The sequence below is a fragment of the Diabrotica undecimpunctata genome, chromosome 5 (assembly GCF_040954645.1).
Source record: "Diabrotica undecimpunctata isolate CICGRU chromosome 5, icDiaUnde3, whole genome shotgun sequence".
Classification (NCBI taxonomy): Eukaryota; Metazoa; Arthropoda; class Insecta; order Coleoptera; family Chrysomelidae; genus Diabrotica; species Diabrotica undecimpunctata.
Window position 1 is genome coordinate 129,239,722 of NC_092807.1, and position 27,859 is coordinate 129,267,580.

At 32.5% G+C, this 27,859-nt stretch overlaps 1 protein-coding gene across 1 annotated transcript in view; it reads left to right on the forward strand.

Moving 5' to 3' along the window:
* Positions 1–27,859, forward strand: part of LOC140441791 (zinc finger protein 395-like) — a 232,435-nt gene that overhangs the window by 104,534 nt on the left and 100,042 nt on the right. Inside the window, exon 3 of the mRNA XM_072532712.1 lies at positions 22,196–22,320. Within this exon, the coding sequence (XP_072388813.1) occupies positions 22,196–22,320 (125 nt within the window). The remainder of the gene's footprint in view (positions 1–22,195; positions 22,321–27,859) is intronic.

Below are 27,859 nucleotides of genomic sequence, written 5' to 3' on the forward strand. Positions count from 1 at the left end.
CTTTGGTTATCCATTCCTATCAGACATCCGAACACCACTTGAACCATTATATTTTCAAGATTTTGTCAATGTAATTTATATACCATGTACACAAAAATCTGCATCTTTCGAATACATGAATTTGTCGAAGAAAAAGCTTTAATCCGGTACATAATATATCTTCAACATTGTTGTGAGATAAAAAAATACAGTCAGTAAAGTAAGTTTCTAGAAATTAGTATTACACAGCTAGCCGTAAAAAATAAAATTATATGCGATTATTATTTTAGAATCGCTAAGTGGTGGAACTTTGGCCAAGAAATATTTAATTTATAAGGGGTACAAACAGCAAGGCCTTCGATACATTTTAAATATTGAGAGCAATAAAAATTGTTACAAAGGAAGGCAGAAAAACGAAATAACTTCAAAGTAAAGTATAAACTATTCTATTTATTTCATACCTCTTTAAACAAATTTTTATTTCGAAGCAAATATTTCAATTTTAGTCCTAACATAACATTAAATTAACATTTAACGGTATATTGAAACAAGAAGTCAGGAAAATTTAATATTTTATCGCAAATTCCAATTTAGTTCTATGAATCTAAATTACTAGCTAAGTGTCAGCTACCAGCTATCAAGCTGCTTATGTAATTTATTGGGGTGTCATTAGTTGTTAACGTCTAACAACTTTATGTTCTATATTATTCAAATCAGTTGAAAGATTAGTTGTCATGTTTTCTTTTCTGACATATGTTATTAGTAGACTTAAGGTCGTGGCATATTATCGTGCAAGTTGCGTTTCCAGCACATAGCTTTTAGTTTCCGAAAAATATAATTTAAATGGTTTTAAATATGAACAACGCACACTGTCCGGAACATAGCGTTTTAGACACTTAACGTTTCCGTTCAGTATATTTGAAAACAATATTTTACTGATGCCGACGGCTACGTAACGAGTCGTAACCGGTTGGTAAGGATAATGTGAATTAGTTGTCCGTCGTTTTCCCCCCGTTGTTTATTTAGGTATTTGTTTGATTTTGATACAGAGTATTTCAAAAAATATCCTATCTTTAAATCCTATCTTTGCCGATTCTCTATTTAGTTCGTCCATCATTCTTTTTTTTCTACGTCAGGGCTGCATTTTATCACCGACGTTGTTCAATACTTACTCGGAAATGCTGTTTAGGGAAGCTATTGATGGTTTAAGAGAAGGTATAAAAATCAATGGTGAAATCATAAACAATTTAAGATATGCGGACGATACGGTTTTGTTTGCTGATAATATGGAGTATCTGCCAACATTAATAGACCGTGTAGTGGAAGCCTGTGATAGATACGGCATGGAATTAAACTGCATGAAAAACGACGTAATACAGCACCAATTCACAGCTAATAATGAGCATGAAAAACGAAGTAATACAGCACCAATTCACAGCTAATAATGAACCCTTGAAAATAATCGACAAAATTACATACCTTGGATGCAGCCTAAATAAGGAATGGGACCACTCGCAGGAAATAAGATATCGTATAGAAAAGGCGAGAGCTGTCTTCAATCGCCTCAGGAAGATTTTATGTAATATGCACCTGAACATTGATATAAGAACACGAGTCTTGAGATGCCATGTATTTTCTACCCTTTTTCTATAGAGTCGAAGCCTGGACCTTGACGGAGGCAACATCCAAACGATTAGAAGCCTTCGAAATGTGGTGCTACCGCCGCATGCTCAGAATTTCCTATATCCGTCATATTACAAACAACACCGTAATCCGACGTATAAATAAAGATCTGGAAAATATGCGTATCGTGAAAATAAGAAAGATGACATACTTAGGGCATGTGATGCGCAATGAGAAGTATCAACTAATTTTACAAGGCAAGATAGAAGGCAAAAGATCTCAAGGGCGCAGAAGGACATCGTGGTTGAAGAACTTCAGACAGTGGGCAGGAATGACTACCATACATCTATTTAGAGCAGCTGTTAACAAAGTTGTATGGATGGACCAACGTGATTGCCAACATCCACAGAGGATAGGCACCAAAAGAAGAACATCATTCTTTTCAGTTCTTCCATTTTGTTTGTTTCAAACAGAAGAATAAATCGACTCAAAAATTATCCCTGGTTCTTCTTCGGAATCACCGAACGGAATACAATATTGATGTCGGAGCTTTAATAAGGAAGTTCTTTAAAATAAGCAAGTCCAGGTTGAAGATGATTATCGAAAAGTCACAATTTATCATAAATCAGTTAGGTACGTTTATTTTTTTGATCTGCAAACTAGTGACAATGAATTGAATTCCATAAAATTTTAATAAAGAACGAAACAATTAACCAAAAATGCGGCCTGTCCAAAATAAGCGCTAGAATTAGTTTTTTCCTAATGCTCATGATTGTATTAAGATGTGTGTAAAAATCAGTTGGACATTTATTAAGAAAAAAATTTCACTTTTGATTTGTATCTATTATAACTGCTATTGAAAACGATTTGTACCATCTGTTACTACAATTTTAAGTTTATTTACATTGCCGACATGCTAAAATTGGGTTATGTAAGTTTCAGAAGCCACAGCACTACGCACATCAGTGTCGTAGGCGAAAGCTTTTATCTGACTAGCCAAATTGAATGAATCATTCATGGTTCACAAAAACAAACTAAACGTTAAATTGGTCGACAGTGAATCATTTTTAGTCAGGCTGAAAAAATCCGTTGGTCCATAACGGTTTTATGTTATGTGTATAGAAATGTAGTTAATATTAGCATAGTACATAAATCTGACATAACGAATTCAAAAAAGTTAAAAGACAAGTTTTACAGGTAAGATGATGACCCACTTAATTGTTAATTTGAATAAATTTGTTGTATGGAATATATCTTAAATTTTGAATTATACATAAAAAAGTGTATTGACAAACATTATATAAAAAATTTATGCTAAAAATATAAATCCGACTGTTCTAATATACTTAATTGTTCTGAAGTTTACAAGACCACTGGAAAAACTTCTTAGAGAATAAAATTGACTTGTATGTGCAAAATAAATTGCTCTAATATTTTTTGACGTATCTCTGGTTGTCGTAGTCCTTTGACATATCTTTTTAGTTTAGCCAATGTATTGTTTATCCTTTTATACTTTTAAAGCGGTGATTTAATTAGGTTTTTACTCGTTTCAATCTTATTCTATCTTGAACTTTGTACGTTTAGTCCAGGATATGAATGAATTTTGTTTATATGTATCTATTTGCTTGAAATTTTGACAGTAGTTAAAAAATAGCTCAAAGATCAAAATCTACCTTATGTCAATATGTGCTTTTCTTCTGAAGGTGGTTACCACCCCAACTTGGCTGGTGGAAAAAGTTTATAAAAAAAACCATGGTAGTCGCAAGAATTTTAGTGAATTTTAAGACTGTGTTCTTTGGAAATTTTTCAAAAAGTCTATATGTTGGACTTATTCGTAACTAAAAGCTCATAAATTATACGTTAAAAACAACATGTTTTTTTAAAGCTATGGCTTTAAAAAGTTATGGCTGTTTGAAAGTAGACTTTTGTTCATCGAACACAAAAATACAAACACATGATGTTGAATAAGCGGAAAACGGCAAGTTTTTTATTAAGAACTTAAAAAAAAACTTTTTTGAAGATCTTAAAAAATCATTGCTGTTGGCTTCTTCGTCTTCTTGATCATCCGAATCAGAAGACGTTGTCTCTAGTTCATAGTTTTTGTCGCTGTCGTCATCAGCCTCAAAAGAGTCCGGTTCACTTTCAATGTCTGAAAGGTTATCGGCTAAAGATTGAAGTTTCTTTTCATAAAGCCCTCGTTTCGACATACTGCAAAAAAAACCAATGGGTTAAATATGTCCAGCTTAAATATACCACTGGACATTATTGTCCCACTAGGTTTATTCCGAGAAAATCAGGAATATTTCTAACAAAATACTATACTATAATAGAATGGTGTATCACTGGTATAAATACAGAAAAATATTCACTTACTGTTTAAAAATCTCGATGGAAATAATAAAAAGCGAACTAAAACGTATTAAAACGTCGATCACGTGTGAAAATAAATCTATCTGACGCCGGAGGTCACGCAGTATTGCCAATTCAGTTTTATTTTCTTACTTTTGCACTAAGAATATCACTAAAGCAAAACTACATTTAAATAGAGACGCATTTGAGCCAGTAAATATTTTTAAATTTTTAGTGAGATATACTTATCCCGACGGAGCCAAAAGGGTTAAATAAATAGTAGCTGAAATTTAATACTTTTGCCATTTGATATTTTCTGGATTAAACCTATTAGTCTCTAAAAACGAGATTTGCTCTCTAAAAACGAGACGAACAAGCTGAAATTTGCTGAGAATGTCAATTTTGGGACCCAAAAAGAAAAAGAAGTAAAAAAGTTTGTCACTGGCTTCCCCCTAAAAACCCCCCGTAGCGGGGAAGTGATAAATTTTATTGATCCCATGAGAATCGTAAAAATGCTGAAATCGCGCAACGTTTATTTATTTAACAAATTTATAGAAATATCTTTATTTGTGGCAAAATGCCAAAAATTGCATACGAAAGCTACACTCTTCATCTTTGAAAAGCATTTCGTGTTATGTCGATAGGGCACTGATTTAAAGATATCAAATTTTTACCGTTGAGTTGATACAAATTTTATTTAAAAAATTGATTTCGTGCGCGTAACTGACATTCAAAATTGACGGTCGCTTCAAGCGTTGTTTCAGAAAGAACGGTTCAATCTACACAAAAAGTGCAAATAAATATTTTTGTTCAAAATTATCTCAGTCTTATTTCTTGTTTAAAACATTTTGTTCTACGGTGTACAGATTATTGATAAATCGATGTTTTTCGTCCGCCACCACCGTTTTAGGAGGTACGAATGGTGGCAAACTTTTTTGCATTGACATTCTCAGCAAAATTCAGCTTGTTTATAGGTTCAGTGGCATTTTTGAATAACCAAGAAGCTGGCGGTGCAAGTGCGGGACGCTGAAAAAAGAAGACTAATATGAATGAAATACTCAATGAAATGTTACTTTTTATTAGGTAATAAACGTTTTTATTTTTTATTATTTTATGGCATTTTTATTATTTTATGTCTTTGACAACTGGACTATATTTGTAATCTGATTATCCAAACATTTGAATGTTTTTCATACAAAGGTTTAGACCATTAAATATTAAATTTAACACCAATTGTAACATTTGTCTGACAAAATAGATGTTTTTAAATTGAACATTGCCCATGACAACGTCTTGCAATAATAATTATTGAATCACTGAGGTGTCATAATAATAATAGAATACATAGCTTACATTAAGAAATTCTTAGTCGGTGAGAAAACCAATTTTGTAAATAAAAAATAATACTAAGGAACTCACTTTAACGGTTTTAAACAATGTTCAAACGGTTTTAGTGAAAGTAATAAGAATTACGAAGTAATATTAGAGAAAGGTCTTGGAATCTAGGCCGCAAAAGTGATAGTAAAATAGATTTTTATTTGTAACACTTCCTCTTTACAAAAATAATAGATAAATAACCACCCACTTGATTTCAATTTAATTTACAATGACAATAATTTGATATGAAAATAAATAATTTATATTTTGTAAGAATTTCAGTTCTATAACATTCTTTTGATCCTTCCTCCATTTATCTCGATCTGGAAACCATTTTTGCTTATCGTCTAGTATTTACTATACAGGGTGTTTCAAAAAGATATGTCATAAATTAAATCACGCATTCCGGGGACAAAAATAAATTGATTGAATCCAACTTACCTTAGTACAAAAGTGTACACAAAAAAGTTACAGCCCTTTGTAGTTACAAAATAAAAATTGTTATTTTGCATTATCTCCTAAACTCCTTAAAAATTTTAAGGGGGGTGTGCAGCCCTAAATCCCCCAAACTTTTAAGTACGATCAAATCAAATGAATTTTGTGGCATCATTAGTTTAATACATTATTTTTAAAACTTTTTTGCCTCTATCATTTTTTCGAAAAACTAGTTTTTTCCTAGTTTTCCATAAAATTACAATTAGTTTCTACGGATACAATAATTATAAACAGTTACATCAATAATAGTCAATAATTTGAAGCTATCATTTATTGTGTGAATAAGATTAATATTAAAAATTTTGATATTACAATGGCCTACACATTTCAGGAAATGGCAGATATGCATTTAACTTTGGGTAAGTTAGATCAGATTAAATTATGATTTCAATAAACTATCGGGAATATCGTAGGTGACTGTCAAGGAAATAGTGCAGCAGCCGCAAGGCGTTATGCAGTAAAATACCCCAATCGAAATACACCCGATAGACGATTATTTCTGACTATTGATCGTCGTTTACGGGAAACGGGTACATTCCAACCGCAAGTTGCTGGCAATAGTGGTCGTCCAATAATGGATGCAACTGATGAAGACATTTTAGAAATCATTGAAGAAGTCCAGCGACCATATATGTCGGCTATATTAAGAATGCAACCAAATAACTTGCAACATGTAGCTATAGAGATGGTGCAAGCATTGTGTTACTTAAAGTCACTGGTAGACTGCAAAAACAACACATTCAAAGAAATAAGACAAACAATATGCGTGGCTAACCGCTGCTATAACGTAGGCCCTCAACTAAAAGTGAGTAATGTGTCAAGAATAACAAAGTGCAAACTTTATAAAACAATAATACGCCCAGTGCAATGACGACACAATATAAGACGGAGTTAACGAAGAGGATCTGTGGAGAAGGCGATATAATTCGAACTTTATAGACTTTTTGGTGATAGAGATATCGTGAAATCCATTAAAATAATGGTTGGGTCACGTTATGTGGATGGATGAAAGTGATCCTCCTAAAATAACCATGCCAAATAAGCCGGTCGGAAGAAGAAGGGGGCGACCTTAACTCAGATATCTGGACGATGTGCAGGACGAGTTAAGGGAGATTGAAGTAAGGGGATGGAGAAAACAACAAACACTCGACAGGGAAGGTTGGAATAATATTTTGAGGCAGGCCAGGGCTCACGAAGGGCTGTAGCGCTAGCTGATGATGACGATATTTAAATACTTAAATTAATCACTTGTAGACCCACTGCTTGCGTATTCTTAATGGAACAATATAATTGCACGACCAAATATGCCAAAGTTTAAATTATATCTAGTTAACACGAAAGAATGTATTCATACTCAGAAAGTATTCTTCTCTACTGGTGCTATATGCTATATGGTTAATTATGCTGATTTCATAAAAGAGGGCTTGCTAAAGGGATGAAGAAGAAGGGGGCGACCTTAACTCAGACATCTGGACGATGTGCAGGACGAGTTAAGGGAGATTGAAGTAAGGGGATGGAGAAAACAACAGACACTCGACAGGGAAGGTTGGAATAATATTTTGAGGCAGGCCAGGGCTCACGAAGTGCTGTAGCGCTAGCTGATGATGACGATATTTGAAAACTTAAATTAATCACTTGTAGACCCACTGCTTGCGTATTCTTAATGGAACAATATAATTGCACGACTAAATATGCCAAATTTTAAATTATATCTAGTTAACACGAAAGAATGTATTCATACTTACAAAGTATTCTTTTCTACTGGTGCTATATGCTATATGATTAATTATGCTGATTTCATAAAAGAGGGCTTGCTAAAGAGATGAAGAAGGGAAATAAGGTATCAAATCAGATAGAAACATCAGATTCTTTGTAATTTGGGATGTAATCTATTCAGGTTGTATGGTTATTCTTTATCGTAATACGTTCCTTTTTTGTTGGCATAGAAATCTTTGAGAAACAAACTGAGAAGACTAGTGTGTTCGATAAGATCACAAAAGTACTAGCACCCCGACTTTTTCTAGTATTACGTCAGAGTCTAAAACTGGTTTTCTATGGGCAAAATTATATTTGTGCTGAAGGTTTTCTTTTTTTTCTATTTTGAAAATTCTGTTTATTTTATTATGACTGTAACGATCCTGACAGTGACTTTAAGGTATATTTATTGTATATTAACTCTGTAGTGAAGTTCATAGCATTGTCTGTGCTCACACGCTGCATCTAAAAGTACAGTTCAGAATACCAACTTTGACCCCACGTGTTGGACAAGTAAATTATTTTGATAAAATTCACAATAAACGACGTCACAGACAATCAAACATAGTTTTATTGTTGGACCTTCAAATAATCAATTTAACTATTTTGCATTCATTTTAGTTGTATAGAGGTCGATAAACAACGAAAGTATGCTAATTCGTTCTGTCTTTAAAAAATAATTTGTGTTTTATGTTCGATTCATGTTCAAGGGTTAGTAGGATACAACGCTAAGGTCGAATATATTTGAAAAGTCAGACGGATCGATAGACATAGCTTAGATTGAAAATTACTGGCATTGAACTGTCAGCAAAATGTATGACTAGTTACATAAAGGTGGAAACTAAAAAAACTTTCGAGATGAAATATGGCAGATATCTTCAGGAGTGAATTTGATCCTTATTGTTCTTGTATAATATAATTATTGTATTATACCTAAATGTATCCAGAGTGAACCAAAAGTCTGGAAGACTAATTATTTCTTAAATGAATGTTCCGAATTATACATAAACAGGGATACACCTATTTTGCAATATGAAGATATGAAATTTAATGTAACAGTGCCAGATTTACCATTTTCTGTTATCATTTATTAGTCACTTTAGTTTTTTAAATACAACACACTGTATATTGTAACTTTATTGAAATCTCTACTTTGGGAATTTCTGTACGAGGTTCTTAAAATTTGTATATAGTTTACTTATTTTAGTATTTATTTATTTATTTATCGTATGGCAATTACAGCACATTTAGAACAATTACACAAACACTAGTAATATAGGTATTTGACAAACTTAGTTACAAACAAACATCAAGTGTATTGATATAATCAATTGACTCTGAAGTTGCAAACAGGAAGTCTTCAGAGCTACCATTGTAGGATCTTGAGGGACACTCTTCAATAATGTGGTCGATGGTTTGGTTCTCCCTACAGTCACATTGAGGAGACGGGTTCTTTCCCCATTTATGTAGCATGTATGCACATCTGCCATGTCTTGTTCTGATCCTATTTAGAGTGGACCATGTTTTGCGTGGAAGATCAAAACCTAGTGGCTTGTGGCTAATGCAGACCATGTAATTTTGTCATTCGTTTGTCCATGTATTCTTGATGTTGAACTCTCATGTATCATTCTTGCCGTTTTCATTGGTGGTTTTCTAGAACGGAGACGGGTATTTTCTGCATCCTCGGTATCTTGGTGTATCAGCAGGTTTATATTGTTCATGATCTTTTTGTATTCACGTGTAAGTGCGTCGACTCGTCGTAAATGTGGAGGTGGGATGTGAATTAATACTGGAAGCCACTGGGTGGGAGTTGATTGTCGACTTTTTTTACGTGTGGACTGTGTAGCCAGACTGGAGCACAATATTCAGCGGTCGAGAAAACAAGGACTAAGGCAGTAGAGCGGAGAGTGGAAGCCGATGCTCCCCAGGTGGTACCGCAGAGCTTCTGTATAATGTTATTTCTTGTACTCAACTTTTGAGCAGTTTTTGTTAAATGCTCTTTAAATGATAGCGTTCTGTCTAGTGTTACGCCCAGGTACTTCGGTGTTTTGTTGTGGGTGAGTGTGGTATTCTCAAACCGTATATTGAGTTCCTTTCCAGCAAGTTTATTGTTCAGGTGAAAGCAACTAATAATTGGGGGGGGGGGGGGAGGCCGTTTCGGATAACAAGAATTTCGGTTAAAAATAACATTGTCTTTTATAGTATTCTTGGTCAAAGTATTGGTATTAAAAATACTTTGAGGTGATTTTGTAATGTTTTCTAATTAGTAAGTCATAAAATTAAGGAAAATAAACAAATTTAACATGCGTCTTTAAAGAAATTTTCTATTTTCCTTTGCGTTTTCGTTTGACAACGATGTTTTGCAGCTTATCTCTCCATCGTTCATTTGCAGAACGTCATGAGTTTGTCTCATTCGATTGTTCGACGAAACGTAAAGCAATCTGAAAAGGACAAAACTTTATGCAATGGCAACAAAAATTAAGAACCTAATCGTGCCCCTAACTAACTAGTCCTACTGTATAAAATTCTTACCAAAAGAACCATATATTAATAATGTCCTGATCGATGAATTCACTTTCTGAGTCGCCGGCTGCTAACCACTCACGTAATATGCATTATTGGGCTGAAGAAAATTCGCACTGGATACATGAGGTGCAGGTTCAAGGTAGATGGAGTCTTAATGTTTGGTGTGGTATAGTTGATGGAAAGATCGTAGGGCTATATTTCTTTGATACAACTTTAAATGGTAAAACATATTTGAATTTTCTGGAAAATCCGTTGCCTGTTTTATTGAAAGATATTTCCTTACAAACAAGAAGAGATATGATATTACAACATGACTGGTGTCCTGCGCACTTTTCCAGACGAGTTCGTTATTTGTATGCAAGTTATCCAAATAAATGGATTGGAAGGGGAAGTGTATTTTCATGGCCAGCTAAATCTTCAGACTTAACATGTCTGGACTTTTATCTGTGGGGAAGATTGAAGGACTTGGTGTACCAAACTCGACCAACCACGCGAGACGACATGAAACAGCGCATTATAAACGCAATAAATAGTATATCAATAGCTGAGATTGAAGCAGCTGTTATGTCTACGCGCGAAAGATTACATCTTTGTGTGGACAACGATGAAAAACAATTTGAACATTTAATTGGACATTAAGTTTTAATGATCGAGATATTTGTACGATCTTTCACATATTTAATTTTAAGTTATAATAAAGGGTGAGTCAATACTATATTTACGTTTATGCGTTTTTATTCATATCTCGAGTTCGACAAAAGCTATCAACATGCGATTTGCGCCATTTTGTTACGAATTTAATCCAGTTCCATTATAATTTACAATAAATAGGTGTTTCTATTAAACATTTTGAAGAAAAACAAATTTTAATTTGTTCTATTCGAAAGTACCCTCTTCCCATGACAATTAAAACTAAATGCAATTGTTTTATAGTAGATGTAAATTAAATCATCCACACTCTTTCTAATGACATTAATTTCGTTAAAATCGGTTGATCCAAACCAAAGTTATAGGTATTTATCCACAAATACTTTCCAACTCTCCCCCACCCTTTATTTGAAAAAATAAAAAAAAAGTACTCGAACAACTTTGTGCGGAATTTAGGTCTTTTCTAGTTTACTTATTTAACACTTGGTATAATTGGGCATATTTCACAAAAAACTGGTTTTCAAATTTTTCTTCACAGGTTACGCCCCCTAGCGGTTGAAACCACCCAGAAACTTGAAAGTTATTTCCAGCGATTTTTCTTGGCCACTTTTACTAAAGAATTTTTTCTCCTAAAGTTATAACATGAATAGTTTCTGATATATAGCCGAGAGGTCGGCTTATTGGACCCTGTACCCCGGTTTGTACCCCTGGTACATTGATTTCATCATATATATTTTCCTCTGTTTATGATTTATGTGTAAACTCATACTCTATGTTTTCTTCCCCATAATATGCTCTCCATATGCGAAATTCATTTCCTTCATCTGCTATTAATGCCTCATTTTTACGATTTATTTTTATTTACATTTTTTCTTTTGCTCATCTTTTTGTTGATAGCTTCTGTACGTTTTTATGAAACTACTTAATTTGATTCCTTTTTGTTTTTCTTGAAGTTGGGTTTTTATTGCCATTGTAATAATATCTTCTGTCTTGCAAGTTTTTATATTGGAATCTTACATATTAATTTAGTAAAAACGCATTAAAATATCGGTAATAAAAATATGTGTGTTTTGTAATCAACAAAAAGTTGATAAAAGAAACGACCTGGATGACTAAATAATACGTTGGTGCTAATGGAAATTTTACTATTTTTACACTAAAAACATTATCACTAAAAGTTAACAAGATGTAAACCATTAACAGTAACTAATGTAAGGTTAATTATGTGGTAATACATATTTTCAACAGAGATCGTAAAACTCAGATGTCACATATAAATATTTCTTGAACGATTTCTTTGAGTTTAATTAACCTCCTTTTTATATTTATATTAGTTAAATGGAGTATTATATAAAATGTATACCCCTACAGTTTAAATTTACTCAATAATAGTCTGGAACGTTTGACAAAAATGCTAGAAGATTGGTGCACTGGACTTGTCTGCGCACTGCATATTGAAGATCTTTAACCAACACCTTAGGTAATCATCCAAATGCATGATGTGCTATGCTAAATGTTAGAAAAAATGACAACCAAATATTGAATATTGATACTTCTTTGTAAACTACCTTTGTACTACCTCTATGTAAACTTTATATCAAGATATGAGAGGTCATGTGATGTAAACTATAAGCCATGAATGAACTTTACATTCTCGCCAAAATAATAAAACTTGTAAAGTAACAATAGGTAAACTGTGGTAAAAAGAAGTATTTGCCTCTTTTTCAATTGTCGCAGAAAATATGGACCTTACAATGAACAATGTCTAGAATTGAAATTATAAGGTCGCAAACAGGTTTATATACCTAGGTTCCTTCATGGTAAGTGATATCTACATAACGGTGGAGTTAAGGAGAATATTGCTTCTAGCTAGTGGGTGGTTTATAATCAATGCTAATAGGTATTTTCTGATTTAAGCAAATATATAAATAACAAAAACAAGCTAAAAAACCAGATTAATAATATATCGCATCAGATACCGGTGATGATATAGGTTGGAAATGTGTACTATTTCTAAAATGGATGCAAATCATTACACGTTTTCGAACGAACTAAAGATCTTACGCCTAGAAATATGGAAACGGAATCTGGAAAAGGTGATAACTTTCGAGATCTGTAAGATCTGTAAGTTGGTAGACTGGATTTTGTGGATTGACTGATAAGCTAGCTGCATATGACAAAAGATGTTGTCTCTTAATTAAAGAGCTTTTATATGTGACTTGGAAGCAGACATATAGACAAAACTACCATAGTCTATTTGGAGCGAATAATGGATCTGTAAACTGTAAGCAATACCTCTTCGTCAGCTTCCCATTGAAAATATGCTAGACTTTTTAGAATATTAATATTTTTTAAGCAGTTGCCTTTCGTTTCCTGTATGTGTGTATTCCATGTAAGTCTGGAGTCGAAGGTCAATCCTAAGACTTTATGATGATCAATAACATCTAGTAATACTCCGTTGTATGTCAAAGTTGGATTATCTTTTGTCATTTTTCTGCTAAATTTCATAATTTTAGTTTTTTACGATGAGAAAGAAAGCCCAATATGCCTCGACTAGCTTTCTATATTATTACTGGCGGTTTACATTAGTCCACAGGTTGTTTCGATATTCTTTTCTCTGCAAAAGAGTTCAAGGTCATTAGCGTATTTAACTGGGAGATGAATACTTTTGCCTATATCATTAAATGCCAAACTGAACAAAGTTGTGCTTATAACAGAACATTGTGGTACTCCATTATATTGAATACCAGTAGATGACAGCTTTCCGTTTAAAATAACTTTAAATGTTCTATAGGCTAAAAAATTCTGCACAAATTAGTATATGTTTCCACCAAGTCCACATTGTTGAAGATTTTGGAATATTACAGATTTTTGAACAGTGTCAAAGGCTCCTTCGACATCAAAAGAGGCTGCTAATAAATCTTGTTTACAGACCAATAGAGTCAGAAATATGTTATTGTAAAATTGAACGATGAAATCTAAAACCGGATTGTAGTGGTGAAATCACTCTATTTTTTTCCAAAAAAAAAGAACAACCTTTTATTTACCATTTTCTCCATTAATTTGCACATGGTACACGTCAACCATATTGGCCTATATGAATTAGATAAACTTTGTGTTTGGTTATGCCTTTTTAATTGGTATAATATATGATTCTCGCCACCGCCTAAGAAAATTATAACTGTTCCAAATACCGTCGTAAAATTTTAATAAAATAATAATGCAAGGAGTCTATAATTTTTTTAAGAATATGAAAGGAATGTCATCTGGACCAGAGGCTGTGTTTTTACACAAATCGAGTGCCGTCAATAGTTCCTCTGAGGTACGTGGTGTTTTAATAAGATCGATTTCTTGTGCAGTTTTTATTGAGAACTTTCCAGTTAATGTGCCTGATGAAATATTAGGAGAGCAGAGTATTCTCTTTTGGATTTTGGTTCAAACGTATCAGCTAGTAAATTCGGAATTCGTTGTGTGTCTTTGATAACGTTGTTTTGATAACTTATACTTTGAATACCGAAACTCGTCTTACGGCCCTGATTATTTCCTAAAATTTAAACGCTTTGCATAATCTATTCTATGTTGTAAATATTCTAAATAATAAAAGTAAAAGTAACTAAAACTAGTGATAATACTATTTTCGTGTTTAAACCTTTTAAACGTATTAAATAAAGACTAGTTATATTACGTCCTCTGATTTTGTGTAGTTGTAGATAAGAAAGAGGCGATTAAAAACCAATGCCCTAGAAAAATTATCGTTAATGTGTTTTTAAACAAGTTTAGAATTTAATATTAATCTAGAATGTTGACCCGGAGTGTCATTTCAAAACACTCAGGTAGACGGTCATTGTTTGATTAAAGAGAAAAAATCGCAGTCATTCCTCGAACTTTTTGAAATCAAGGGTCAACGTTTTGTAAATCACCCGACATTTCATGTGTGATTTGTGAACGGACGATCTTAACTTCGTCATTTTTGGTGTAAATGGTTTTAACCCTCCATTCCACGGGTGACTTTCTTGTGACACAAATACACGGGTGGGGTCTATCAGGACCAAATATAAAACAATATTCTTCTTATTAAAAAAAAAAATTTTTTTTAATATTTTTAAGGAAACTTACTGATGTAACGTTGTACTACCTAAATGTACATATAATATGTCTATCAATATATATTTTTATAGTTTACTGCGAAATAACTAACACCATTATTTTTTTACAAGAGTTTATTAAAAAAATCATGAACGGCAAAATACAAAAGAAAAATATAAAAGAAGACCATATTATTATTTTATATACTTACAGTAATACAAGTAAAAAGGATACATCCAAAATTAAAATTAGAAACAGAAAATAGAGGGGGTTAAATTATGTAAATTTTCTTTCTACATGATCAGCACAAAATGCTTTTATATGTTCCATACATAACCAGTTTTTGTACAATTGGCAAAAATACCTAGTTTTTCTTTTTATATAATACTTATACATCCCTGTTTTCGTGGGGCTGGGTCATCCCTCGTCATTTGCTTAATTTCAGAAAATTGTGCAGCAAGTAACTGTGATGTTCTCTATATACGCATATTTAGGGCTCGTATTTTCATATTTTTCTGGACTAACGCAATTCCTAAAGACTTCCTAAAGAAACAATCGACGAGAAAACCGAAATTCTGCATTCGTATTATTGGATCTCAGTATATAATAAATGCATTTACAGCTGCAATATTAACCAAGGCATAGTACAAAACAAGAAACGCCCACCCACGGGTGGGGTCTGTCAGGATACTATAGGTATCCTGACAGGATACCTATAGTAGCAGGTAGCGATTGAAGGGATTCATACAATTTCACCAAATTATGCTAAAATGTACTATTCAGTGCTATTAAAAGGTACACCAAGTCTAGGAAAAAAATACAAAAAAAAATTTAAAGAATTAAGCAATTTCATTTATAGTTGTACTGATAGACCCCACCCGTGGGAAGGAGGGTTCATAGGTGATATATCTGACAGTAAACTGGTTAAGGACAAGATATTATTTTTGCATAATGTTTAGACTAGGAGCTTTTCGCCTTTATTGCTTCTGGATTTTCTTCGTTCTTTTTGCTGGTTTCAGATTTTTACGTTTAGAGATTGTCTGATCATCGTTGTCCTGATCTCGTTGATCTCTTTTCAGCTGGTAATTAATTAATCTATTGCTGTTTTTACTATACACGGTTCACAATTTGTTGATAGCTCACTACAAGTTTAACCCTAATTAGAAAACTGAAATACAGAGAGGATAGGTAATACGATATAATAGTAAAAACCAACCTAAAACTGACGGTTTACGACGTTTTCGACTAACCCACCTTATATCTGAAGGAAAACAATACCTTATAATCCTATTACGGGGGTATTTTGAATGGTTAGAAATGAACGACCAGTGTCGTAGAGTATATGATTGAAACATTTATTTGAACTAAATAAATATATTTTTTAAATTGTACTTATGTAAATTGTATTTTTTAATAAAACTTATTTATTTTATTCAAAAATAAAAAGTTTCTTGCCATTTGAAAAAAGATACATTTATTTAATTAAGGAAAAAGGCGCCAAATGTCGCCTGGCAAAATTTCCAATGTGTTTTAAATGTATCCATCATTTTCGAATCCGGAGAAAACTAATAAATATTTTTGAAAAATTTAAACGCAGAATGAAAGATTACATTATTACTCAGGGCAGAAAGTCCCTGAAAACTTCTACAATGTTTATTTTAATATGTTATGTAACAGGGGTGAAAATAAAAGAGAAAATATAGTATAATTTTTAATTGAAAATATTGCATGCAAAAGAAACTTCTTATTTATTTTAAAAAATATTTCATTCTGCCTTTAAATTTTTCAAAAATGCTTTTTAGTTTTGTCAGGATTTGAAAAAAAAATGGATACATTTAAAACACATTGAAGATTTTGACAGGCGACATTTTGCGCCTTTCCCATTTAATACCTTACGATTACAACTACTATTACTTACCTTGTATAATTACGATTAGAAAACTATTCAAATTTAAAATAACTAGGATCAATTTCGGAATCCGAGTCGTCTTGAGGGTTAATAATTAGGTTAATAATCTCTACGGTCGCATCAATTATGTTATCAAGATCCTACATTTTTTGTTCTTCTTCTATTACATGTCTTACTGCATCTTTCCAGTTTGAAGGAAGAAGACGTGAATTGTTATAAAGACTCGTATAACAATTCACGTACAGCTTGTATTTTATATGACGTATTTTTTCTAGCCACATAACTGTTCATTTGTGCCCAAATGAGTTCAATTGGATTTATTTCGTAGTGGTAGGGTGGAAGTCTAAAGACTGTGATGTTTCGCCATTTTGTCAACTACGTATTTCTTGAACTTAGATTTGTGTTGCCGGGCAATTTTTAAAAGTTCTGCTTTTACCATTCCATCTTCGTAAGGCAGATACTTATTCCGCAGCCAGTCAAGAATATCCTGTTTCTTCCACCATTCGTTAGAAGTCTTTTTACTTGTCGTGAATGATAAGATGCATTATCTAATATTATAATTGAATTTGGTGGTATGTGTTCAATCATTTGCTCAAAATACTCTTCGAAAACATCAGCTGTCATCTCCTCGTGATAGTGCTTTTGGAATGAAATTCCAACAAACCATGCTTAACAAATCCTTTTTCACTGCCAATGTGAGAAATTATTAATCTACTGCCTTTACCAGAAGGTGGGGAGATACCAGTAGACCAATCTTCCATAAAGGCTTGCCTGGAGCTTAATATATTTTTATCTGACCAAATTTTTTTTAGAGTATGACCTGAGTTTACCCACATTTCATCCTGGTAGAAGATGGGCCTTTCTTCAGCCCGGAATTTTCGTATGAATCTTAGATAATTTCTTCTCCAAAATCATCATCTCCTCCCGGTCAATCAAAAGTGATTTTCGGTCTGATTTCTCCCACCGGAAATTTAATTCTTTTAAAACTTGCCACAATTTAGTTCGTCCGATATGAGGCAAATCCGGTTCGTCTCTAACTTCTTGTAAAATTTTGTTTAGGTTTAGTATTTCTTTTTTGAAAAAAAAATCCATGAATTTTCCTTCGAATACCATTTTTGGCAAATTCATCAATTTCAATAGGCTTTTTCCCTCTCTTTAAGTTTTTGTTTGTGTTTAGGTTAGCTATACCGTGTTTTTTTCTTTCTGATAGGAACCTATATAAAGTTGACTCTCCTACGCCAGTCATGTTGGCACAACTTTCGACTATGTTGCGAACAGTGTTTGTGGGATTCTGAGAAACCAGAGCATCGTGAACATTCAGGACAATAGTCTTCTCTCTTGGTGAATAGACAGACTTACTGACTGTACGCAACAGTACGTATATGTTCGTAGGTATATGGAATAAAAAATCACTCACGCACTGCATATAATTCGCAAAAGAAATATTCGAGACGCTAATTACTGCCGTAGACGCGGAAACACCGACGAGCCGTAAATTACATGCGATCAAAAACGTACTAAACAAAAAAAATTGTTTTCGTTCGTAATAACTTCACCCTTTCAAATTAAGTTTCGAATATAATTATATTATTAAAAATCTGGGGAATTCCATCTTAATTATCTTGCAACGAATAGTACCTTCGGATATGAATTCCAGGTTTTCTAGTAAAGTGATTAAACGCGAAGATTAGTATTGAAATATCCAAAGAGATAAGGTATTCTTATTTACAAAATTGTTAAAGGTTAAATTCTTATTTTTATTAATATAATATAATAACCAACATTAGTCGTGAAAGTTTTAATTGTCTTTTTTCCTAAATATATTAGTATTAAAATATTAACAATATTATATATATATATATATATATATATATATATATATATATATATATATATATATATATATATATATATATAATAACAGTATTAAAACATTATATTATTATTTAATGAATAAACACCTTAGGAACGCCTATGATTTACGACCGTTTTATGAGTTTGAGGCATATTTCGTGCTCTCAACAATTTGTGAACAGAGAATACTCTATTTTCAATCATTGAGTTAATGTCATGGTTTCTTTCAATTATTCTGTTTTTGATCCACCTGTTTATTTCTTCGTTTTGGCATATGTTTTAATGCTTAATGTATTATTTGTTATTTATTCGACGAAGTTCTTTTATTTCCGTTGTTTCTAATAGCCTTTCTAGACTTTTCATGTTTTATGTGTCTGCTCTCACAACATGTCCAAAGTATTTTAATTGTTGGAGATGGACTTTGCTGAAGAGCCGTTTGCTGACTTAAATTGAATTATTTGCCCGGTGATCGGTCCACTAAATTCGTCACATTCTTCTCCAATAGACAATTTCAGTGACTTCTATCTTTCTTCTTTCCGCTTGTCGTAGTGTTCAAGATTCACGTCTGTATGCCAGTATTGAGAATGTTAAGCAGTTGATCAACCTCAGTTTTAGTGTGAATGAAATTTGAGATTCCTTCCATATTTTGGCCATCTTCCCTACGGCGACTTTTGCTTTTTGGTTAGAAGCTTTTATCTTATTAACTTATTTTCCTTATGTTATCAGAAGAATTACTTATAATTAGGAGTATTCAGCTCAAAACCATTATTACCTTTTGCAATAATGTCAAGAAACTCTCAATAATATTGAAAGTGAAACCTATAGCGAGAATTTATAGTTAAATATAACGCCAAAGAAGTACAAAGACACTGTTATAAAGGACCAATTTGTTATAGTTTCACTAAATGTGATATCGATGAATTTCAATAGCCATTATATATCCAATATTATTTTTTAATAGACTTTCATTCTTATTCAATTTCATACAATTTAAATACAATAAGCTCAGTAACTAGTCACGTGAATAGTTGCATGTTCATACTAACTAGTATTCTATTTTATGTAAGCGGCAAGTACGTGCAATAGTGTTTTGTTTGAATGCGTTAGGTAATATTTTTTATTCGACATCACATATACGTAGAATGGGTGAAACTTGTGTGTGTGTAGTGAAAACAAACCAAGGCAAGGGTTGGAGATGGTTGTCATGTATGTTATTGCCACAAAATATAGGACAAATAAATACGCAGATTTACTAATTTAAATAATGTGACGTCTTTTTTACTATTCACTTAGTATTAGAGGTTTCTTTAAATATCAGTATATACGGATTAATACCTACAACAGTCCTCTAAGACACACCCATAATTTGATTGATTTCCTTTGTCCATTTTATTTCATTTGTTATATTTTCGAATCGTTAATATTTTTAAATCCTATAACTGCGTGTATCCAATTTTTTTTTGTATCGTCGTTACTAGCTAATTATTTTAGTTAATACCTTTCTCTGAATTCTCTTTTTCGGCTTTTTCTCTTTTTTCGAATATACTTTTGTAAGAAATTACCTTGTCGATGCTAGTGGACTCATTGTTAATTAAACTGATTATGTTCCTCTATCTTCACAAAATTATTATTATCTGACTCATTTATATTGACAATTCAGACATATATTATATATTTTAAAGTAGACGACTTTAAAATGATATTGCCAATATTGCTGAGTTGCGTTCCTGGGATGACTTTATTGTAAGATAGTTCATTGGATTACATGAATCATCTTTCACTTGAGAATATCCGTCAGAAAAATTGATAGCTCGTGATTCGTCTTTAAAAAGACAACCACGTGCCATGAATCCTGTTAGTGATTCCATAGTAAATCATGAGGAAAAAACCAGTAAAAAAAACCTCATAATACTATCCCGACAACGGAAGAGGTCAATGCTGGGAATAAGCTTAAGAAATAGACTAAGAAGTGAAGGAGAGCAGATGGACAAAAAATTGCTTAACTGCAAATCACGGACAGCAGAACCTCAGAACAAAGATCGTTGGCAATATCTATAGGAGTCGTATTATAACAGTGGGCTAGTCAGGACCTATGACTTGTCATTGTGAAATGTATCTCTATTTTCGATTAACCAATTTTCTGTTTTCCAAGCTGTCCTTGAGTTATAACTTCCAGGCACCTATAGATTTTATTTCACCCGACCTGCCTCTGATCATCTCCTACATTTATTATCTTTTTTATTATGTACAAGAACGTTCTATATATTTTGTTATGTTCAAGGTCATTAGTATTTAACCATTTATTGTATAATTCTTTTTTTTTTAATATCTTTCAATTTTTCGTTTCACCAGTACTTCCCATTTCTTTTCTTTATTACCTTTTCTTCAAAGGCCTCTTGCCTTATGGTGCAGATTCATTTTGAAAGTGTTATGTCTGTAGTATGTTCTGTAGTGTCATATTTATGTGTGATGGAGATGGTAGTTTTATCCGTTTTTTTGGAAATGTAGTCACATTTTTATCAAGCGCATCATTTTCATTGTTAGTTTCGTCTCCATAAGTTCTCAAAGAATTTTTCTTTCACCTCTACGGTAGTGTCGTATCAGTGGGCATATAGTAATCAATTGCGCTTTGGGAAATTGGTAAATTTTGATACCTATTTGCGTCTTGTTATAATGTTAATGTTAATAGAATAAGTCAGAAATTTTTCACACTTTATTATATTCTTCTTAAGGTGCCCTCTCGATTACTGAAGGTTGGCTATAACTACAGCAAATTGCTGTATTTCCGTTGATTTTTATTGCTTCTTCAATATTTTCGAGGGCATTTTGGAAGATCTTTTCGGAATATATATTAAACGATAGTGGAGAAAGTACACAGCCCTGGCGAACTTCTCTTTTTATTTACATTTCTGCTGTCATACGATTGTCTTATTTTAATCGACGCCATTTGATCCCAATATAGGTTTTTAATAAGGGCCATCGTGTTGTGGTCTATACCATATTGTGTCAGGGTTTCTATGAGTTCTCAAACGCTTTTTCGTAGTCGATAAAACAGAGAAACACGTCTTATTACACGCCTTATTAACTATTTTATGTAAAATTTTCGTTTTGGCTAATAAAGATGAAAGCTAACGTCCATTATGTCTTCCATTTTTTCCATATCAGCATAATTATATACGTTTTATCAAGAGTAGAGTTGCGCAAGTGACTTATAATGCAATTTTATAGCTTTTTGATGTTGTGAAAGTATCAGGTTTAGATTTTTTGGTATTTTGGTCCGAAATAGATCGACTTGATTCATTGTCATTTTTCAGAATCTTCTACATGATTGTTTGGTGTCTTTATTTTCTAGTATTTTGATTTTAATAAATCTTTTTCATGTCAATCATGATTACCATGAATCTTAGGTCGAGTGGAAGGGTAATTAAGCGCCCACTCATATTCACCCTAATCTAACAATGAATATTATTGTAATGCTGATAAAATAATATAGCTTGATATAGTGAAATAGAATCATATAACATAGCACTATTTTAGAACATTAATTAAAAATTTATACTGGCATAGTTTAATAAAAATCTTCTTTTATTTCAGATCTCGTAAAAGAAGACCAAGCGGGAGCCAGGATGATTGTCCCAAAGATAGTCAAATGGATGAATGCAGCGCTGCTCTTGTATTGATGAGCCTATCATGCTCGCCCCATTCGCCAAATCTTACTGGTAAGTTTTTAGTATATTTTGGGTTATAATAAAAGCAATTTATCACCAACCTACCAATTTACCTCAATAAACCAATTCCTTAGAATTGTGGAACCTTCCACTTAGTTTTCGGTTAATTTTACATAAAATCCCAAATTGTTTTCTTTTTGCTGCGTCATTACAGTCCTATGTTAGTTTATCATCTAAGGTGTCTAAAGATGTCTTTGTCTAAAGATTATAAGATACCTAGATGTAGTAGTACTGATCTCCACCGAAATGAGAAGGCATAAGTTAAAAAGGTTAGTAGGTCAATGTTAAATTTCACGATGCGAAAAATTGTTTGTCGTTGAAAGAAGATAGGACATAATAGTAAAAGATCCCACTGCAGGATCACTACGTTCATAACGTAGTTCATCAAGCTCACATTTTTACATACATTTAAAATTAGGAAAATACATTGATAATAGGTTGCCAGTCAAAAAGCGACCACAAATATTTTTAATTCAATTAATAGTAATTAGTTTTTAACAAATATTTAATTTCATTTATTTATTTTTTAAATAAAATACTCTGCTCATGACGTATATGCACCTTTTTATATCAAATTAAAGCTATTTTTTTCTTCTCCTTCTTAATCTTCCTCTTTATAAGCAATTTTGCTTGTTGATTTGTGGATTAACCTCTATGGAAGGTTGCCTGAGAAAAAATGGTCGAAAGTTAGGGTTGCCAGCTGTTAAGAACGTAAGGTAGCAAAGAAAAATTAAAATAGAGTAATGGTGCAACTACACTGGTTTGACAAATTGCGCGCTAGCTGTCTTTTATTGTATCTTTTGATACCTCGCGTTTTTAACAGCTGGCAACCCGTATTTTCGACCATTTTGTCTCAGGCAAACTTATATCATTATATTAAGGAAAAAAATTGCTTTAATTTGATATAAAAACATGCATGTACGTCATGAGCAGCGTATTTTATTAAAAAAATAAATGAACGATCAATGTATTCTCCTAATTTTGAATGTATGTGAAAATGTGAGTTTCATTAACTACGTTATGAACGTACTGATCCTGCAGTGGATCTTAGGCTATAATGGAAAACAGATGAGATGTCTTTTATGAAAGTCAACCAAACGGATATAAGGATAAATACACACATGAAGATCATGATGATTTGCTCTGTCTTTTAGACGAAGCTCTGAAAAGGCTTAAAACATTTAGGACTTTAATACAGATTCTTCTTTTTAATGAAGGTGAAACTCTTTTTATATTTGTACATAGTTTTTAAAATGTTTAATTATTTTCTTCTAGAGGTTTTAATCACTTTTCTGGTTGGTTGATGTAAATGTTAGATTATTAGTTGATTATTTGCGTGCTTTCCTTGGAAGTTTATGACGGTATTTTCTTTGTCGAAGGAAAGTCACAAATCCCAAAGATCTCCTTGTGTACTACTGTTAATCGGTGACAGTTCTAAACTTCTTATTTCTAAACATTAAGTCTGAATTCTCCTTACAAGTTGTATGTGATTGATTCTTTGGCGACCTCAATTAGGGCAGTGGAATGTGCGTTTTGTTTATTAGATCATAATATTCACGGTTATGCGGAGAATGGTTGGATAGTAAATTTCCTAGAAAGTAAGCTGTCTACATTTTGTTTTAATGGTTTTTAACACAATTATGTTCTATCCGTACCATTCGAACTTTTTTGTGCTATGAACACCAATTAAGGCGACTTTTACTTTCTAAATTTTCAAAAAATCAATTTTTGTTTTTTTTTTACGTAAAAACATTCCTTAGTATCATAGAAATACTGATAGCTATATTTATACGCACCTGAGCTAAAAAGCGTTTTTATACAACATCGCGCGCCCCGCTTCACCTGTGCACCTGCAACTCAACAATTGCTTTCTAAAACTTGTTTTATATTATTGAAATTTATCGAAAATTATTGTTTTGAAAATTGGAAAAAAAGGCCAGGATCTGGGGGTCATTTGAAAGGCGGCGGAAGTAAGGGGACGCATTAAAATAAGCATAATATGAAAAGAAAATTCAAAGGTAATCAGCTTACTACAAAAAAAAAACAATTCTGAATTACTCATTTCCTCAACAAAATTGGATTAAAAATTGGAATAAAAATGAAGAAGTAGTAATGAGTTGGTCCGAAAATATCGACTAAGCTCGTATTGTTCAAGCCAATAGAAGGAGCAGCGCGACATCAAAAGATAGCAAAGTTATGAAAAACGAGCTGTGACCGACCATTTACAGCTTTAATTGGACAGTGAGGGCACTCAATGTGCACCAGGAATCGCTAAATAGAGATAAAAAATAAATATGGATATTTTATTCCATAAAATTTCATTAAAAATACTTTGAAGGCGTTTTTCCCGAAATTACATTTTTCAAAACTGAGAGACGTTTTTCTCAGAATCTACTATACCAATCTTAGTAAACCAACTTTTTTTGATACTTTATATATACTACTACTAAATAAACCTCTAGAAAGTTAAAGCGAACCGCCCCTCCTTTTTAATACAGGGGTGAATTCATCCCAAAACATGCGTTTTTTCGAACTTTCTATAAAATCGCATATAAAAGCCTTAAAAATATAAAAATTAACTTTTTACAGGTTTATTTGGTAGTTTTATTCCGTTGGAATTTAAAAAAACATTGTTACTTGGGGGGCAGAAAAGGATCACCCAAATTAAAATGCATCTTTTGAAAAACGCCCTCTGCAGTAGTGAAAAACAACTAAATTTGTCAAATTTTTTTTGTATATCTCAAATCCATAACAGTGAATAGAAAAAATTATGACCATAAATATAATAGTTTTTTTTTGCTTAATATTTAAAAATTGTCTTTTTTTCAATTTAGAAAGTAAAAATCCCCTTAAAAATTTCTGTAAAAATTAATTTCCATAAGAATAAAAACAAATTATTCTACATAACTTAAATATTGATTATTGATTATATTAAAGACTATATTGTATATTAATAATCCCGTATATTTTATCAACACAATACCGCACATTATACGAAAAAAGACATCCAGCACCATAATAACAGAGCCATTGAAGGACAACGCTATCGTAGAGAGTTGCGTCAGTCTATTGTGAAAGTGACCCTCATCTTTTCACGATGAGGAAACTGTTAACAAAACCCATAAAAAACAATAAGGTAATAAGCATTTCAAGTTACCCATATCTCGAGTAAAAAACAGACTTTTTCTTTGGACGTTCATTGTTAGAGATCGAATTAAGGTCTCTGTTGATTGCTATCACCAAAACGAAAGTGAAAAAGCTGAGAACCTAGACACACTTCGCAGTTCTAGTTTCCTTCAAGTGCAAACTTACGTCATTGAAGACGTATTACATAGAACATGTATACAATTATAATTTGTGGACTTTATGACGGTGAGATACTTTATACGTGCTAAATTTTTTATGGTTTATATTGCTGTGGACCCTTTATTTTCTGATTTTAATCATTATTCTTTTCTTATATAAGTATTTCCGAATATCTATTAGATTCATATTCCATGTTAAACGACGAAATATTGAGTAATAGAACAAAAACGCCTGGAAAAGATGGAATAACTGCAGAGGTGCTGAAATATGGTGGAAAAGTGGTAATTAATACTCTATACATTCCCTTTTTAACAAGATATTAAAAGAAAAATGAATCCCAAACAACTGGAAGGAATCCGTACCATTACCCTAAACAAGAAAGGGGATAAGGCAGATATAAAAAACTACCGTCCTATAGCACTCCTCAATGTAATGTATAAACTCCTAAAAAAAATTTTAACCAATAGATTGATGAGAAAATTCGACGGATACCAGTCGAAAGAACAAGCTGGTTTTAGAAAGGGATTCAGCACAAGTGACCATTTACTAAGTATGAAAATACTTATACAACGAGCAAATGAATACCACATTCCTCTATATATATAGCGTTCATAGATTTCGAAAAGTCTTTCGACAGTGTCGAACATTGGGCAGTAAAAAGTTCTTTGATTAACAGCAGAATTGACCACAGATATACGGAACTAATAGCCAATATATATATAAGGAAGCCAAAACAACAATTAAAGTATATGAAGGAACAAAAGCAATACAAATAAATAGAGGCGTGAGACAGGGTGACACAATATCACCGAAACTTTTCAATCAGGCTCTGGAAGATATTTTTAAAAGATTAGAATGGGAAGAAAAAGGTATAAAAATTTGTGGACAACCCTTGAACCATCTAAGGTACGCTGATGACATCGCATTGATAACCCATAAAAAAGAAGAATTATTTGAAATGATAAAAGAACTGGACATAGAAGCTGGAAAGATAGGCTTTAATATGTATTATAGCAAGACCAAAATCATAACAAATACAGATGAAGACATCACAATGAGGATCGGACAAGATGAAATAGACCAATTTCAGGATTATATATATCTGGGTCAAACTATAAAACAAAGAAAACCAAACAGCAGAGATAAAAAGACGAGTTAGACTGGCATGGGCGGCATTTGGCAAACTAAGCTACATTCTTAAAAACAAAAGATATCCACAACATCTTAAGACCAAAGTATACAATAAATGCTTACTCCCTGTTCTCACTTATGGTTCCCAAACGTGGACATTTACAAAAGCAAACATGGACAAAATCATAAAATCCCAAAGAGCAATGGAAAGGCAAATGTTTCACATAAGACTAATGGATAAAAAGAGAAACGAGTGGATAAGAGAGAAAACAAAAGTAAGGGATGTTAGACAAGAAGTTACAAAATTGAAATGTAGATTTGCCGGACACAATATAAGACAAAAAGAAGACCGATGGAACAAAATTCTTATAAGTTGGAGACCGTGGGAATATAAACGAAGCAGAGGAAGGCCCCAAATGAGATGGGCAGATGATATCAAGAAGCACGTGGGCTCTAGGTGGATGACTGTAGCGACAGACAGAGAAGAATGGAAAAGGATTGGGGAGGCCTATGTCCAAAGATGGACCGAAGAAGGCTAATTAGATAGATAGAACAAAAACTTATAATTTGTTTAGAATCTACATGAATCTTCAGTTCACAGACAGAATATGCGCTTCGGTCAAAACAAATTTTAAATAAAATTCAGCTGCCTTCAATCTAATCACAATTTAAAGTCAAACCACAAGTAAAAAATTATTTAAATGAAGTATTGTCGCTCCGCTGGAAAATTTGTGAGAGCCATCATCTCATAACCCATAGCCTTAACCCAATAGATTATTATGTTTTAGGTCGAATTAAATCCATTGTTTACTTAAAGCCAATAAATAACCAAGAAGCGATACATTAAAGTTTTTCACAAATTTTTGAATTAAAAAAATAGAGCCACCAACGATTCTTGAAGTTAAAGACGCAGTTAAAAACTATCAAGAAACAAATCCACTTTATGCCAGCATATGGCACCATGCTTCTTCTTCTAATGTGTGTTCCTGTTCCATTGTCTGGCAATCTTGTGATGTATCCAGCCCATCTAAGTCGTTGTGTTTTAATGAACGTTATATCTGGTTCATTAAAGAGTTCTGCCCTTGGTCGTTTA